General features: G+C 45.1%; 1 protein-coding gene and 1 non-coding gene across 2 annotated transcripts in view; one reads left to right on the top strand and one right to left on the bottom strand.

The window, feature by feature from the left end:
* The window catches only part of RPIA (ribose 5-phosphate isomerase A), a 35,188-nt gene extending 22,298 nt beyond the window's left edge, over nt 1-12,890 (top strand). Inside the window, exons 4-9 of the mRNA XM_061432597.1 lie at nt 2,598-2,657; nt 4,782-4,846; nt 6,096-6,164; nt 6,824-6,965; nt 8,714-8,813; nt 11,954-12,890. Of these exons, the coding sequence (XP_061288581.1) occupies nt 2,598-2,657; nt 4,782-4,846; nt 6,096-6,164; nt 6,824-6,965; nt 8,714-8,813; nt 11,954-12,048 (531 nt within the window). The 3' untranslated portion in view covers nt 12,049-12,890. The remainder of the gene's footprint in view (nt 1-2,597; nt 2,658-4,781; nt 4,847-6,095; nt 6,165-6,823; nt 6,966-8,713; nt 8,814-11,953) is intronic.
* Nucleotides 1,983-2,054, bottom strand: TRNAC-ACA (transfer RNA cysteine (anticodon ACA)). The gene has a single exon. It is a non-coding gene; the product is annotated as a tRNA-Cys (tRNA).
* Nucleotides 12,891-16,884: the final 3,994 nt, after the last annotated feature.

The raw sequence follows: 16,884 nt of genomic DNA, 5'->3' as shown, positions 1-16,884 counted from the left end.
TGGACCATCAGCATCAGTCCTTTCAATGAATACTCAGGCCTGATTTCCTTTAGGATTGACTGATTTGATTTCCTTGCAGTCCAAGGGACTCTCAGGAGTCTTCTCCAACACCACAGTTCAAAAGCATCAATTCTTTGGTGCTCAGCTTTGTTTATGGTTCAACTCTCAAATCCATACATGACTACTGGAAAAACCATAACTTTGACTAGACGGATCTTTGTCGGCAAGGTGATGTCTGTGCTTTTTAATATGCTATCTAGGTTTGTCATAGCTTTTCTTCCAAGGTGCAAGCGTCTTTTTATATTCATGGCTGCAGTCACCACCTGCAGTGATTTAGGAGCCCAAAGTCTTAGCTTAGGAAGTTTTAAAAAGTAATGGTAATCTCCCCCCTTCCCCTGCCCCCTCATCCATGGAGAATACATTCCTAGACCCCCAGTGGCTGCCTGAAACAGCGGATACAACTGAATGTGATGTATACTATATTTTTTCATATACATAGATACCTGTGATGACATTCAGTTGGTAAATTAGGCATGGTAAGAGAGAACAACAACTAGTAATAGGACAATTGTAACAAGACACTGATAAAAGTTATGTGATCATGGTTTCTCTCTCAAAATACACTATTGTAAAATTTAATTCCTTTTCCATCTTAGCTAGGCATTTACTCACTGTTGTCATAACTTTTGCAGTTTGGGTTGCAACAGTGAGACTGGCACAAATTTCTTTTTCCTTCTTTACAGTTTCATGGATGGAAGATTTGTTCTTACAGTTTTAGATCTTAGCAGCTTTAGCGTGTAATTTTTTTCCTTTCCTTACTAAGTTAACAACTTTGACTGTTGCGCTTAAGAAAGCATTTTATGGCTTGTCTTTGGTGTATCTGAATTGCCAGCATCACTGTTGTGCTTTGGAGCTTTACCTTGGAGATAGTCCAGGTTTGGTTCCATTCCACTGTAATATAATACGATACAGAGTGAGCTACTTGAATTTCCCAGTGCATATAGAAGTTATGTCTACACTCCATTATATTCTAGTAAGTGTGCAATAGCATTATGTCTAAAAAAGCAATGGACATACCTTAGTTTAAAAATATTGCTGAAAAAACGCCAAAGCAGTTACAGTAGTAACGTGAAAGCTCACTGGTCACAGGCTACCGTAACAAACGTAATAATGATAATGAAAAAGTTTGAAATACCGTGAGAACTACCAAAGTGTGACACACAAAGTGAGCAAATGCTGTTGGAGAAATTGCATCCTTACGCTCTCTGGAGGCCGGGTGGCCACAGCCTTCAGCTGGTAACAAAGCACAATAAAGCGAAGCACAGTAAACCGAGGAATGCCAGTATGAAGTGCAGTAAGGGTCGGTTGAACACAAGCACTGTGATACTGTGACATCAGGCTGATAGCTGAGATGGCTGTTAAGTGACTAACAGGTGGGGTGTGCTGAAGAAAAGGATGATTCACATCCTGGACCGGATGGAGTATGTAGCAGAGATCTCATCGTGCTATACTCAAAGTGGTGTGCAGTTTAAAACTTGTGATTTCTGGAATGTTACATGTAAAATTTTTGGGTTGAGGTTGCCCATAGGTAACTGAAACCACAGATGAGGGCTACCTACTGTACTGTATTGGGCTTCCCTGGTGGCTCAGCATTAAAGACTGCCTGCTAATTCAGGAGACTCAGTTTGATCCCTGGGTCAGGAAGATCCCCTAGAGAAGGAGATGGTAACCCACTCCAGTATTCTTGCCTGGAGAATTCATCTCATGGTCAGAGGAATCTGGTGGGCTATAGTCCATGGAGTCACACAGAAAGAAAGAAAGTGAAAGCTCAGTCGTGTCCAACTCTTTTTGACCCCATGGTCTGTAACCTACCAGGCTGCTCCGTCCAACCCCATGGTCTGTAACCTGCCAGGCTGCTCCGTCCACGGGATTTTCTGGGCAAGAATACTGGAGTGGGTTGCCATTTCCTTCTCCAGGAGATCTTCCCCACCCAGGGATCGAACCTGGGTCTCCTGCATTGTAGACAGACACTTTACCGTCTGAGCCACCAGGGAAGTCACACAGAGTCACACACAGCTCAGAGAGTAAAACAGCAACAACTGTAGTGTATTACCAGAGGCTTTGGAGGCCATGACATCATTTTAAGTAACAGGTCACAGAGGAGGGACTCTGTCTAGTGCTGGAGCAGAGTGTTCAGTAGGTGCTGTTTGCCTTCTTCCAGTTCCTGGAATGGGCCAACTTTTGCCATTCTCGGGGCTGGATCCCTATCTCTTGGTGGTTCAGGTTGGATTTGGGAGGGTAGCTCAGAGGTTAAAGCATCTGCCTGCAATGCGGGAGACCTGGGTTCAATCCCTGGGTCGGGAAGATCCCCTGGAGAAGGAAATGACAACCCACTCCAGTATTCTTACCTGGAGAATCCCATGGACAGAGGAGCCTGGTAGGCTACAGTCCACAGGGTTGCAAAGAGTTGGACACGACTGAGCAACTTCACTTCACTTTGGTGGTACTGAGTGTCTGACCCTTAGATCCAAGTGGCTTCTGAGAAGCCTCACCCTCGGTCAGAGATGATTACGGGTGCTTTTTCCTGTTCTCCACAGGCCCGTCAACTCATCCTGCAGTATGGCTTAACTCTCAGTGACCTGGACCGACACCCAGAGGTAAGAGAGGCTGCTGGGTTTTTCTGCCTCCTTTTTCATGACTGTCACTTGTTCGTGGGCTCAGGATATCTGATCAAGTCTAGGAAGAAAGTCAGCAGCCATACTACCTCTTCTCCTGGGACTTTAGATATTAATCCTGGCTGAGGTCACAAGTGGGGAGGTTCTTAATTCCCAGGACATTCCCTGTGGTTTAACTGAGGGGGCTCAGAGACCCAGGACTTCCTGCAGCCCTCACACAGACATGTAATATGAGCAGGCTAGCCCTTGGAGTTTACCGCTAAATGGAGATAAGAAGCAATTGTCTGAGGCAAGCATGGGCTTTTGAAAACAGAAGTTTTATGATTAAGATGATTGAACACACAAGCAATCCAGAGACTGACATTGAGGAGAGTGTGGAGCATCCTCACAGCTGGCATTTCCCGAGCCCTCACTGTACACCGTAACTCACTGTGTATGGTTATTCTACTAAGTGCTGGTCAGTATTAAACCACAGTCATCCCTCAGTGTCCGAGGGGCTTGGTTCCAGGACCCACTGTGAAGACCAGAATCCACAGATGCTCGAGTGCCATAGTTGGCCTTCTGTATTCGTGGTTCTGCATCTGTGTGTTTAGCCAACCATGGATCACGTAGTACTGCAGTGCATATGTGGTGGACACAATCTGCCTCTAAGTGGACCTGCACGGTTCGAACCTGACCCTGTTGTTCAGGGTCACCTGTATTTAAGCTCCTGTAGTTCGGAAGGTGGGGACTATTACCATCCCATTTTACAAATGTGAGAAAGGCATGGAGAAGGCAAGGTGTTTGCCTGAGGCCTTGCTTCTTTTAAGTGGGAGCCTGAGGATGAATTCAGGTGCCTCCAGCTCTAGAGTGCTGCTGCTTAGAGGGGTTTTGTGGGAAGAGGTGAAAATTTGAGCAGAGCTGTGATGCTAGGTGGCAAGGGCAGGAGAGAACATTCCAGCAAGGATGGGAACCCTGGGAGCAGCTCCAGGCTAGCATGTGGGCATATGCGGACAGTGCCCAGAGTGGCTTGGGTGTCTAGGACCAAGTGATAGAATACTTTGGGCTGAAGGTGGACATGGGACCTACGCAGAAAAGATTGCCTCCCTCCAGTCCCCAGGGAGCTGGCTGTGGTGCAGCTGGGGTCAGTGCAGGGTAGAGGGGAGCATTGTGGGCTGTCACTTCATCCTTGTAAAAAGGCAGAAGTGAGGTTGCCCCACTGAAGTTTTGGTACCTCCGTATCAGGCAACTTCTGACTTGCAGCTTGAACTGAATTTGCACCCTGAGGTTTTGTGTGTGCTCAGTTGCTCAGTCCTGTCCAACTCTTTGTGGCCCCACAGACTGTAACCCACCAGGCTCCTCTGTCTATGGGATTTTCCAGGCAAGAATACTGGAGTGGGGTGCCATTTTCTTCTTTATACTGATGTTTTTAGAAAAACCATTCCTGAGGCTCCCATATGGTCCATGCAGAGTACCAGGAGTGATGAGAAGTATCAATATATCTCTTCCTTGATTTCACATTTTGAAACATGAATGAACCTATTCTCCTCCTTCACTGCTTTTGGGCTGGCAATGGAACTTCCTGTTAAAGGCAGTGGGCAAGCCCAGACAGGTGCTTTAGTGGGATCATGGGGGCAGGATCTCAGAAATTTTCCAATTCTAAATCACATCAGATGTGTGTCAGCATACCCGTGTTTTTGCCATATTAGTTCAGACATTTCTAAATCAGTGCTTCTCAGACTTTTTTCCGTTATTGCCTGCTTCCAAGGAAATTTTAATCTCACAGATATACTATATATCTCTTTCTGTACTTGGAAGTGAAGTTACACTGAGATTGCATGCTCAGTAATTCCAGCTTGTCCAAAGAGAAGCCCATCAAAGAGTAGAGGAAGAATAAAGTGGTGGATGAGAGCTGCACCCAGATGTGGTCTATATATGTTTCCTCATGACCCTAGTGGAATAACTTAACCACTGAGAGTCTTAGTTTCCTAACTGGTTAAATAGGAATAATAACTGTGCTTGGCTAATAGGGCAGCTGGGATCTGATGAGCTGTTGCAGGTTCATGCTTAGCACAGAGCCTTCCCTCACGAGGGTCTCAGTGGTTTTTGTATCTTTCTTCAATGCAGATCGATCTTGCCATCGATGGTGCTGATGAAGTGGACGCTGACCTCAACCTCATCAAGGGTGGTGGGTGAGTTGTGGGGCCTTTTTTTGCCAAGTATCTGCCAGTTAATCCTTAGCAAAGCCAAGTGGAATGCAGGATAAGTACAGTGCCTCTGTGATACACACGAGTTTGTCTTTCTTCTCGGATGTTGATGGCATAAGACTGTAGAGCCAGCTGGGCATTTGTGGTTGTTAGTAGCAGTCTGGTGACAGGGACCTGAGCCTGGTCAATGAAGTGATTCATCTTAATGGGTTCTCTGTCTGCTGCCTTCTGCTGATTCCAACTTTAAAAATTGTACAGCCAAAAAAAAAAAAAAAATTGCACAGCCTAAAGCGAACACATTACTGGGACTAGATTACTAGGTTGGTGGGCTCTGAGCAGGGAGTGATGTGTGTATTTATTCCTTTGGAAAACATTTATTGGGTGTTTCTTGAGGGTTAATTTTGGGGAGTTAGGAAGTGGTGAGCTGAAGAAGGTGAAGTCCCTGTCTCCTCGCTCTTCTAATCAACCAGACTCTGGAGTGACACAAAACATGCTTAAAGTCTCACTGTGCTATCTCTGCTTCATAACTCTGGCTGTCAAATGGCAGAGAGGGCAGGTTGTTCAAAGCTTGTCCTTACTCCTCCCCTTCATGCCACAGTCACATGACCTCCCCCAGGCACCGTGCTCTCTGGCAGATGCAGATGCATCTTAGTTGGGTTATGCCTGTGGCCCCACTGGGAGCCCTTTCTCCCAGACACAGACTCCTGTTGCCACAGTCCATTTACTGGAAGTAGCAGGTCTTTAGCCCACGTGCCATAACAAAAATCTTAGATGTGGTGACTTCAAGGGAAAAATTTGTTTGTCACAGTTCTGAAGCCCTGGGCTTGCAGATGGCTGCCTTCTCAGTGTAGCCTCCTGTGGTGGCAGGAGAGAGAGTAAGAGCTTTTTGGTATCATCTTAGAAGGATACCCATCCTAATCAGAGCAGAGCCCCACTTCAGTAACCTCATTGAACCACAGTTACTTCCTTAGAGACCTCATCTTTCACATACAGTCACATTAGGGGTTAGGCCTTCACCAGATGAATTTTAGGGGGCAGAGGGCGGGGAGATGCAATTTAGTCTGTTGCAGTGTGATAGAGTTAGGGGGGCTGTTCCTTTAAGAATTAAAAATTAAATTTCTGAGTGTCAGAACTGAATGGATTTTGGTTTCCTTTATCTGACTTTAGTTCCCAAATTCAGATTTTGTCTTACTTAGCCCCGTGTTTTTTCCTTTGCTTCTTCCCCGTTCCCCAGAGGCTGCCTGACCCAGGAGAAGATTGTGGCCGGCAATGCCAGTCGCTTCATCGTGATTGCCGATTTCAGGTACGATGTTCAGTGTTTCTGAACTGTCCACTGAGGAGGTGCCTCAGACGCCAGCCCTCATTTTAGGGAGGAGAAAACAGAGCTGGAGGGAGGAGCACTTCTCCTTCCTGTGACTCAGGAGAGTGCCTTGGACAATTATGTTCTGCTTTGGTGCTGAAGGAAGATACTGCCATTTCTTGTGTCTGCTGGAAGGAGGAAACTGATGTCACACTCATTAATAGAGCATGTCCTTATTGATCACTCATTCACCCTATTCGCTCCCTGCGGAGGAAGCAGGTCAGGCCTGCCCCTGGGCAGTCACCCAGCACCCCTGCTTCCCCTCTGTCACATGTGATTTGTGTTGTGGACAGCCTTTGACCAGGCTCTCAGAGTCTACTAGAAGGCACTTGTGCTGAGCATGTTAATTAAAAAAAAATATTACAGCTGTAGGAAGAGCATAAATGATTATGTTCCTCACACCTGTTTAACCACAAGCCAGTCATATCCAGGTTTTAACATTTTTGTCATATTTAATTACAGTAAAGCATAGCCAGTCCGTTTGAAGCCCTGGACACTTGGCCCTGCCCTCTCACCTCGTTAGTAACTCCATGCCTGAATTTGGCATGTCTGTACCGCTGAGCTTATTGATATCTGTTGTATTTCTGACTCTTTCTTTCTAGGAAAGATTCAAAGAACCTCGGGGATCAGTGGCACAAGGGCATCCCCATTGAGGTCATCCCTATGGCCTATGTCCCAGTGAGCCGAACTGTGACCCAGAAGTTTGGGGGCGTGATTGAACTTCGCATGGCCGTCAACAAGGCAGTGAGTGGCTGGAAGGTTTCTGGAAGGTGTTCCAGGCTCTCGGGGCCTGTCCTCCTCCTCCCGTTAGGTCTTTACCCAGACTGGGCAGGTGGCTTCTGTTGATTATTTATTGGCTGCACTGTGTCTTCATTGCTGCTCAAGGGCTTTCTCTGGTTTTGGCGTCAGGGCTACTCTAGAAGTGTGGGCTGCTCATCATGGTGACTTCTCTTGTTGCAGAGCACAGGCTCTAAGTGTGTGGGCTTCAGTAGTTGCGGCGTGCAGGCTCAGTGGTTGTGCCACATGGGCTTAGTTGCCCTGTGGCATGTGGAGTCTTTTCAGACCAGGGATAGAACCCTTGTCCCCTGCGTTGGCAGGAAGATTCTTAATCCACTGTGCCACCATGGAAGTTCTCTCCATTTATTTTTAATTAGCCTATTGGCTTATTTGCAGAGCACTGGCTTTATCAGTTTCCATATTCAAACTCATGTAGACAAGACTATACTTAACACACTGTACCCTGTACAAATGGGCACATTTTCTGTCCCTTGGAATCTGATGCTCCTCAGGTGATCTGATCTTTGTACCTGGATCTCTCTAACAGCTGCTAAAAATGTGTTTGGGGAGTCCCTCCTGGGACAGAGAGTTATTCAGGTTTTGTGGTATAATTTTCTTTTTCCTCTTTTCTCATCCTGTGTTTAAATGAAGTCGAGTTCCTTGGGGGATGTAAGCTCCTCCCCAGGAATGCACTCCAGATACTTAGTCCAAACGCTTCACTTCAGCTTCTAAAGTGGGTTGAACAGAACTTTTTTTCTTACACTTAATTAAACAAGCAGTAGTAATAATTCTAAAACTAACTATAGTTGCAGACAGAACTATATATAAAAAGTTTGAAACATACAGGAGAGAAAGCAACTTACCTGTAACTCTTCCCTGATGAACTTTTATTTTATTTTAATGTATTTTCTTCCTGGTGTTTTGTGACTTTTTAAAAATCACAGTCTTAATCATAGTTGTTATACCAAGCTCTGACTCTGGCTCCCTGAGTAGCTGAGGATTCAAGAGGAGATTGTCAGGGTTCTCTCTCAGAGCTGGGGTTCCACCACACAAGAGCCCCAGCATCTTGCCTTTGGGTGTTCTTACTGGGCTCCCACTCCTCCATTTTGCAGAGCAGTCTTTGTATTCTGGCAACATTTGTGGTCTTATATGCTTTCTAGTGGCCCACAGCTGCTGTGTAATTCTGGGTTAATTAACTAAAACTACCCCTAGCCCCTGTGATCCCAGGACCCCTCACTGCTCCATCTTTTTGTTGGGTCTGCCTGATGTGGGGGAATGTTGTACGTTGCCTCACTGATGGTTCTCAGTGTGAAGCTCTGGGAGCATTGAGCCTTGTTGGTTTTCTGTTCTCTTGCTGTAGTTTTTCACTCTAATGATGGCTAAGCATCACTGTGCCCTCACTGTGGTAAATGCTTACCCATGTGGTTTACGCATAAGCTGCCGAAGGAGGTAGGTTTCATTATCCCTTTCTTGCCATAGAGGAATCTGAAGCTCACAGAGGAAAATGGCCCCTGTGAGATAGCTGCCTCAGTGGCTTCAGGACTCCTGCTCATTACTGCTTCATAGCACTGCCTTCTAGTAATAGAAAGCATGAGGTGGAGTACTGGTTGGAGTGGGTTGCTTAAGATACTTGTCCTTGGTTATCACCTCCACTCTCCTGTCCCCTCTGCCTGCCTGAATCTATATCACCTCATCACTGGACAATTATCTTCTAGGGTCCTGTGGTAACGGATAATGGGAACTTTATCCTGGACTGGAAGTTTGACCGGGTCCACAAATGGAGTGAAGTGAACATAGCCATCAAAATGATCCCAGGTAACATATATTCTTGAGTGTAGACACCCAGGCTCTTCATAGCTGTCCCCTGCCTCTGGCCATGGGAGGCACAGTGGCTGTGGCTTTGAGACTTGGGTGGGAAGAATTTGTTTTATAACATGTTTGGAATTTCTAACTTCACACCTTTGCCTTTTCCTCCTGAAAACAGTTACTGTTCACCTAGCAGCTTTGTTAGTTGGCGTTTCACAACCCGTTTCAATTGGGGCAGGCATGGGGCCGATGGAGTGTCAGGGGGCTTGCCTTGAAATAAACCCACCTTCTCTGCAAAGAGCTTGGCTGCCACCTCTTTGATTCTGGCCTGTTCTCTGGAGAAGAATGACTCAGTTAGCCCAGGCTTTGTTAGATTCCTCCCGTGGGCAAGGTGCTGTGCTGTGTGTTATAGGGAGTTCTTCTGCCTGGTCTCTGTTGATAATCTGGAAGAATTAGCCCTAGTGATAATGCAAATACAGGGAGCCCCCACCAGTGAGGGCGCTGTTCCTCTGTGGGAGGATTACTTGCAGTGCCCACTAGGGGGCTCTGGTGCACCTGCTCAGACTTTTCGAGGCTAATTGAGACACTGAGATGTCCTTTGTGAGCAGATTTCTCCCATCTTTTGGTCTCCACCTCAGTCAGCAGAAGCTACATCCTAGAGAAGTTCAGAGCTTCATTAGGAGCTTAAGTGAAGACGGTGTAAACAGAGAAGCTAGATGGTGAATTATTTAGCACAGTGCCTCCAGGGTCATCCATGTGGTTTGTTCTCTCATTCTCTTTTTCTCCTCCTCTTTGGTCTGTTGTAATACATGATGCTGGACTGGGTCAAGGGAGGAGGGAAGGGAAAGCTTCCCTGTCTATCTCTGTCACCCTGCCTGTGTCCCATGCACGTCCATTTGTGTGGGGACACCTAGAGGGCAGCAGAACTGGCCCCTGGCTCCCACACCCTTGGGTGTTCCACTGCTACACCCGGAGCAGAGAAGGGCCAAAGCCAGCGGGGTTCTTTCCCCCTTGTTCAGACCAGACCACCTCTCCCCTTTCCACTAATCTGGGGATGGGTGTAGGAATGGGTTAGTCACTCCCAGCGTCCTAATAACCTGAAGAGAGGTGGCTCTTGAGATCAGACCTTTGACAGCTGCCCTGCACCTCTACTCTTAAATCGTTGAAGTCTTTTCTGAACTCAGTTTGGCTTTCTCGTGAATCAGGTGGAAGCTGTCACCTTATGTTACATTGGGTTAGCCTAAAAGTTTGTTCAGATTTTTCCTTGAAATGTTATGGAAAAACTCTAAGGAACTTTTTGACTCAGTAGAATTTTTGAGAAGCCTGGGTCTTGAGTGGCCACTGGGCATGTCTTTGGGAGGCCCCTGTCGTGTTGGTGCAGTGCCGGTAGATGATTTTATTTATGTATGGGGGGGGCTGTCTTTGAAAATTTTTTTATCCTTTTGAATTTACATACTTCAAAATTTTAAGAATCAGCAGTGAAAAGTCTCTGTCTTCCATCCCTCCACTTTCCCCATCTGAAGACAGCCAGTGCTTCCAGAGTTGTGTGTCCTTGTGTGTGTGTGGCCTTCTTGAGTTGATTTTACATAAACACAAGTCAGCTCCCCCACCCCCATCTCTTTGTTTACACAGTTGACAGCATATTTGGCACATGTTTTGCTTCCTGTTTTTTCTGTCTTCCTATTTTCCTGTTTTTTCGCCCCTTTGAAGGTTATTATATAATGGATCACAAAAGAACTTCCTCATTCTTTTTTTTTTTCTTAGTAATATGGCATTCCATCTTGTGATGCTCACGAAATTTATTTAGGCAGATCCGCATGAGCAGATATTCATTTCCAGTCCTTTTTTAGAAGGGGATTACCAGCTGAAAGAATAAGTGTATCTGGTTTTGCCAGATAGTGCAGAATTGCCTTCCACAATGGCGTTAGTTTACCTTCTGCCTGAAGTGCATGCCAGTGTGCTTCCCCACACACTGGGTCCATGAGTAGGTGAACAGTATTATCTCACTGTGGTATGTGTGTATATGAAATATTTTCAGTAAAGGTTGCTGACAGTTGTAGTTAATTTGCACTACTGAATAGTATACCATCATTTTTGTGTGTGAAAAAACGTCTGTATATCCATTCTACTCTTATGGGCATTTGGGTGTTTCTAGTTTTTAGCTGTTGGGAACATTCTCTTACATATCTTGTGAGGATCATATATATATACCTGATATATACTGAGGAGTAGAGTTGCTGGATCATCAGGTATGAATATGTTCAGCTTTAGAAGATATACCGAGAAAGATTTTCCAGCATGGTTTTTTGCCAGTTTACTCCTATAGTCAATGTGTGGGAGTGTCTTTACATTCCAGTCAAATTTCATTATACTCATCCTGTTGAGTGTGTAGTGGTGTCTTGATTTGCATTCTCTTTTTTTTAAAAAAATGTATCCTTTATTTTATTCTTTTTTTTTTATTTTTTTTTTCAGTTTTTTTGCTGCACCTTGCAGCGTGTGAGACCTTTAGTTCCCCGACTAGGGACAGGACCCACGTCCCTGCATTGGCAGAGCAGAGTCTTAACCATTGGGCTGCTGGGGAAGTCCCTACATTCCCTATTGACCAGTTTGAGCACCGTTTTCTATGTTTATTGGCTGTTTTGGAGAACCTCTTTTGTGAAGTATCTCTTAAGTCTTTTGCCCATTTTTCCACTAGATTGTCTGTTGTCTTACTGATCTGGAGAGTTTTCATCTTGACGTAGTATATGCATTGCAAGTATCTTTCAGCCCTTTGTGGGAAAAGCTTCTAAGGCTGATAGTGTGATTGAGGATCACTGGGAATGGGAGCACTTAGAGTCATGATGGAGGGCCTCTCTGAGAAGATGACTGGTCCAGATAAAGGCAACAGTGTGAGCGAAGGCCCTGAGGCAGGAAAGAGCTTGCACATTTGAGTACAGAGAGAAATCCAGGATCCCAGAGAGGGAGAGACTGCAAGAAGGAATAAAAATAACGAGGATGTGTTTTCATCACCATGCATGAGGTGCATCTTTAGATGTATCATTTGTCTGGTGCTGTTGAAGGTGGTCACTCCTACGGACCCCGTGATCCTGGTTTTCTTCCTACCTTGGGAGGCTCAAACTTAACACTTCCTTCTGCCCTTCGTCCCACAGGTGTGGTGGACACGGGGCTGTTCATCAACATGGCCGAGAGAGTCTACTTCGGGATGCAGGACGGCTCGGTGAACATGAGGGAGAAGCCGTTCTGAATGGGCCCTGCAGGAGCAGAGTGTGTTCCTCTTGCGTCCCCAGCCCACCGCCAAGGTGGCCATGCCTCTCTGAGCCTTTGCCTTAATGTATCTGTGCCAGGTGGACAGCTTGGCAGGGTGAGGGTTAAATCCAGTCTTCTGAAGTATTGTTATTAAATGTCTTTTTAAAAAGAGAGATATAAACATATATATATTTTTACTATTAAAAATGCTCAGTTGTTTTTTTTTAATAAAGTGGAACTTGATTTCATGTTTTATAAGAAACATTTACCAAAAAAAAAAAAAAAAAGGACTGTCTTTTAAACTTTTAACTTGAGCCTGCTGGTTAAGCTTCTGAATATTGGGTTTGCTGAGAAATATAAGTCAAACGTTTCTTCAAACTGGTGAAATGAAGGGCACAGCCAGCAGCGATTTCCCTGATGCCTTACTGGAAACATAGGAGTTCGTTTACTTTTCTACCACACTGTTTTGTTTTTTAGTTTTTGTTGCAATTACGCACAATCTGTAGTTCTGTGTTCTAAGAGGTGAACTATAAAAATATAAGTCTGGCGAGTATAGGGTGTGGTGTGTGATGACTCAGAATGTGTAAACTACCCAGGGAGGGTGTGGGAGTTCTTCAGCTGAGGTCATGGGTTCATTCAGACCCTTTTGTTTTGAAGCCATTGGACAGAAATACTTGCCAGGACTGCCAAAGCACTGCTGTGAAGCACCTTTCAATGACTGTCTTTTTGTTGTTAATATTTTTTTCGTTCCTTTGTTGTTACTTGGCATGGTTTGGCATCAGAAGTTGTACCTCTTTATATTGTTTGAAGGTTGAAATAAAACAGTATGGTGCCATTTTGGCTCTTTGTCTTTGTTATATAATTTGTGTCCGTTTTACAGTAAAATAGGAATCAGTTTTGCTCACTTAATTTACATTGGATCTTTGATAAGGGGTGGGATTCACTCAAATCCTGAGCCCAAGAGTAGATAAATATTTCCTTTATTTCTGAGAGAGCTTGATAGCAGCTTTATTTCATAGAACTTTTGTCAAACAAGACATCGATTTTCTTTATTAATGGAGACTAACACAGCTGAACAAAAGTCACAGATTATCCCCAAGTTTTATGCTAGTCAGACCCTCAGTCGTGGAAGCTGACAAGCAGTAAAATGGGTCACCCGACTTTCCTGTGTTCTCCCAGTGTGTAATCTTCAGTGTGCCCAACGAGCAGTGAACATCCAGAAAGCTTCACAGATGTCAACAGAAAGGCCGTGATCAACTCAGCGATGATTCTAGATGGGACTCTGAATCCATCCTGCTGTAAAGGTGTTTGTGTTGAGAGCCCTAATCCCCCAGTGCTGACTTTGCACAATCCTTAGACGGTCATGTCACTCGCCTTGCCCTCTGTTTTGACTCTTGGATTATAGCTACCAAACCTAGAGGCGTCAGAATTCCTGCTAAATCAAGTTTTAAGCTCAAAGTCAATCATCAGGACTGAGCTTTGAAGAGGTTTTCTTTTCCTTCTGAATTCCTTCTTTTTCTCTCTGAAGGTGCTCTTTAAAAATAGTTGGTTCACACATTGTTAGGAAACCTGCGGTTAGGAGTGCTTTATTTTTCTCCAAGACTATTTTGGTCTGGATGGTACATAGTTTTTACACAGACTGGGCACTAGGTCTTAGTTGAGAAAACTTGATACAACTGCTTCTTGATCCTTAAAAGCTCTTAGGTTAAATTCAGGGATAAAGATAAACAACAAAGTTAAACTATGTTTCTGAAAAACACCTGCATGTTCCGGCACAAGTAAATGCATGGTGGGTTTCACAGGCCTTCACACCTGTGAGCCAAGTGCAGTTCTCTTAACTGTGAATGTGAGGTTTTCCTTCTTTAAACACCTGTGTTTCAGGTACACATATACCAGTTTGTTCTAGAAGTAAATTTTGATTAAAGTTTCTTCAGTGAAGTCATTAATAAATGTGGTCTTGTTGGATGTTCCCCATTTGCAGGCTTGTGGTCAGTCCCAGGGGCACAGGACAAGCTGCAAACCTGGTGTTTGGGAAAGGTTTATATCCACATTAAGCTGCCACATATCTGGGAGGCATTACAGGGGGAAAAAATCACTTGAATTAGAATCTATTCAATTTTTATTTCAGCTGACAAGGTTTTTGTTTTTTTAAGTTTTATTAATTTTTGGTTGTCTTGAGTCTTCGTTTCTGTGCGGGCTTCTCATTGCTTTGGCTTTTCTTTGTTGCAGAACTTGGACTGTAGAGCACAGGCTCAGTAGTTGTGACTCATGAGCTTAGTTGCTCTTCAGCATGTGGGGTCTTCCCTGACCGGGGATCGAACCTCTGTCTGTGCATTGGCAGGCCAACTCTTTTACCACTGAGCCACCAGGGAGGCCCCAGCGCTCAAGTTTTGATATTCTTCAGTCATCAAGCCTTTGCTGAGTTCCCATCATGTGCCGATTCTTAGTGGGGACTAGTAGAGGGTCGGAGAAGGCAATGGCACCCCACTCCAATACCCTTGCCTGGAAAATCCCATGGATGGTGGAGTTTGGTAGGCTGCAGTCCATGGGGTCGCTAAGAGTTGGATACGACTGAGCGACTTCACTTTCACTTTTCACTTTCATGCATTGGAGAAGGAAATGGCAACCCACTCCAGTGTTCTTGCCTGGAGAATCCCAGGGACAGGGGAGCCTGGTGGGCTGCCGTCTATGGGGTCGCACAGAGTTAGACACGACTGAAGTGACTTAGCAGCAGCAGCAGCAGCAGTAAGAGGGTAGAGAGCAGAGACAAGTAAGACACCGCCTGGGCTCCAAACGCTTCCAGCCTTTTGAGTGAGACAGGGTCACAGAGGAATTGTCAGTTCAGTAGGGAAGAGGGGCTGTGAGGTGGGAAACGTTACCAAGCAACTGGTGACCAAGCCCTAACTGTTACTTTGTACAGGTTGTGTCCCGGGCCTTTAGTCTGTTATCTCACAGGAGTTTGGTGGTGTCTGTTGTGGAGCCTGTGGGAAACAGGCTCAGTTTAAGTAACTTTTTCAGGTCAGACACTGGAAAACAGGACAGACTTTTCTGGCTCATCATTCCAGTTGGTTGTAGGACTCTGGAGAGTTTGCGTTCCTTAATGCTGTGTCCACCGTTTGTAACTTGAATCACAAGTAATGTGTAATTTTTAAAGTTCTGAAGTTCGTGAACGGGTTTATTGTATATGTGTGTAGGTTCATGGGTAATCCTATAATAGTAGAAAATTTCTCTTTTCTAATGAGCTTTCTTTTAGTGGGAGAAAGGCACAGAAGATTGCACAATCTAGGGTTGGCCCTGGGAAGGCCCTCTACAGGAGTCAGTCCTTAGGCTGCCACCAGTTTTCTCTCCTCCTGTGCTTATTTCCTTTCTCCACTTTCCAGGATATAGGCACAGTGGCAACCATTGGCACTGCTAGCCCGGGAAGGATGTTTATGGCTAAGGGTTGTTAGTTCCCTGTAGTCAAAGACTTCAGAACACATAACTGAACAAAGTTGATTTTCTTTTTTCTTTTTCTTTTTGATGGTACTGAGTCTTTGTTGCTGTTCAGGCTTTTCTCAAGTTGTGATGAAGCGGAACTGCTCTCCAGTTGCGGTTCTCAGGCTTCTCATTGCAGTGACTTCATCTGATGTGGAGCACCAGCTCTGGGGCAAGAGGGCTTCGGTAGTTGCGGCTTCCGGGCTCTAAAGCATAGGCTCGGTAGTTGTGGTGCTTGGGCTTAGTTGCTTTGCAGCATGTGGAATCTTCCTGGACCAGTGATCAAACCCATGTCTCCTGCATTGGCCAGCTGATTCTTTATCACTGAGCTGCCAGGGAAGCCCCCAAATTTGTTTTACTGATTCATTGAATGAAGGAAGTCACATGCCACAAGGAGTCTCAGCCCAAGGCTGTTAGGACTTAGAGAACTTAGGTGTCTGTCTGGGGCTTTTGGGAGGACCTTGTTCTGGGTTGGATGTCATCAAGAAGCAGGAGAATTCTGTGACCCAGCATCCTAATTTTCACTGAGAAAGTAAAGCTATAACGCTGGGATTGTAAAGAAGCAGCAGTCACTCAACAGCCAGGGAAGGGAGGTGTCTGGTCCTATTTGTGGTTTGGATGATGTTCATGTTTTGTCTGTTTTATGGAGACAAAATGATCATTGAGTCATCTGGTGTTTGTATCACTGTCACACAGCAGCCATGAAATTAAAAGACACTCTTTGGAAGAAGGCTGTGACAAACCTTGACAGCATATTGAAAAGCAGAGACATCACTTTGTCCACAAAGATTCATATAGTTAAGGTTAGGGTTGCATATGCATGCTCAGTTGTGTCCGACTCTTTGTGACCCTATGGACTAGACCACCAGGCTCCTCTGTCCATGGGATTTCCCAGGCAAGAATACTGGACTGGGTTGCCATTTTCTTCTCCAGGGAATCTTCCTGACCCAGAGATCAAACCTGAGTCTTCTGCATTTCCTGCATTGCAGGCTGGTTCTTTACCTCTTGAGCCATTGGTTTTTCTAGTAGTCATGTACTGGACCAGATGTGAGAACTGGACCATAAAGAAGGCTGAGTACAGAAGAATTGATGCTTTCAAATTGTTCCAGAGAAGACTCTTGAGAGTCCCTTGGACTTTAAGGAGATCAAGCCAGTCACTCCTGAAGCAAATGAACCCTGAATATTCATTAGAAAGACTGATGCTGAAGCTGAAGCTGCAATTCTTTGGCCACCTGATGTGAAGAGTCGACTCATTGGAAAAGACCCTGATGCTGGGAAAGACTGAGAGCAAGAGGAGAAGAGGGCAACAGAGGATGAAATGGTTGGATGGCATTATTGACTCGACCTAAGTATGAGCAAA

The sequence above is a fragment of the Bos javanicus genome, chromosome 11 (genome assembly GCF_032452875.1).
Source record: "Bos javanicus breed banteng chromosome 11, ARS-OSU_banteng_1.0, whole genome shotgun sequence".
Lineage (NCBI taxonomy): Eukaryota > Metazoa > Chordata > Mammalia > Artiodactyla > Bovidae > Bos > Bos javanicus.
The sequence above is the reverse complement of the archived record's forward strand: the minus strand, read 5'-3'. Positions and strand labels throughout refer to the sequence as shown.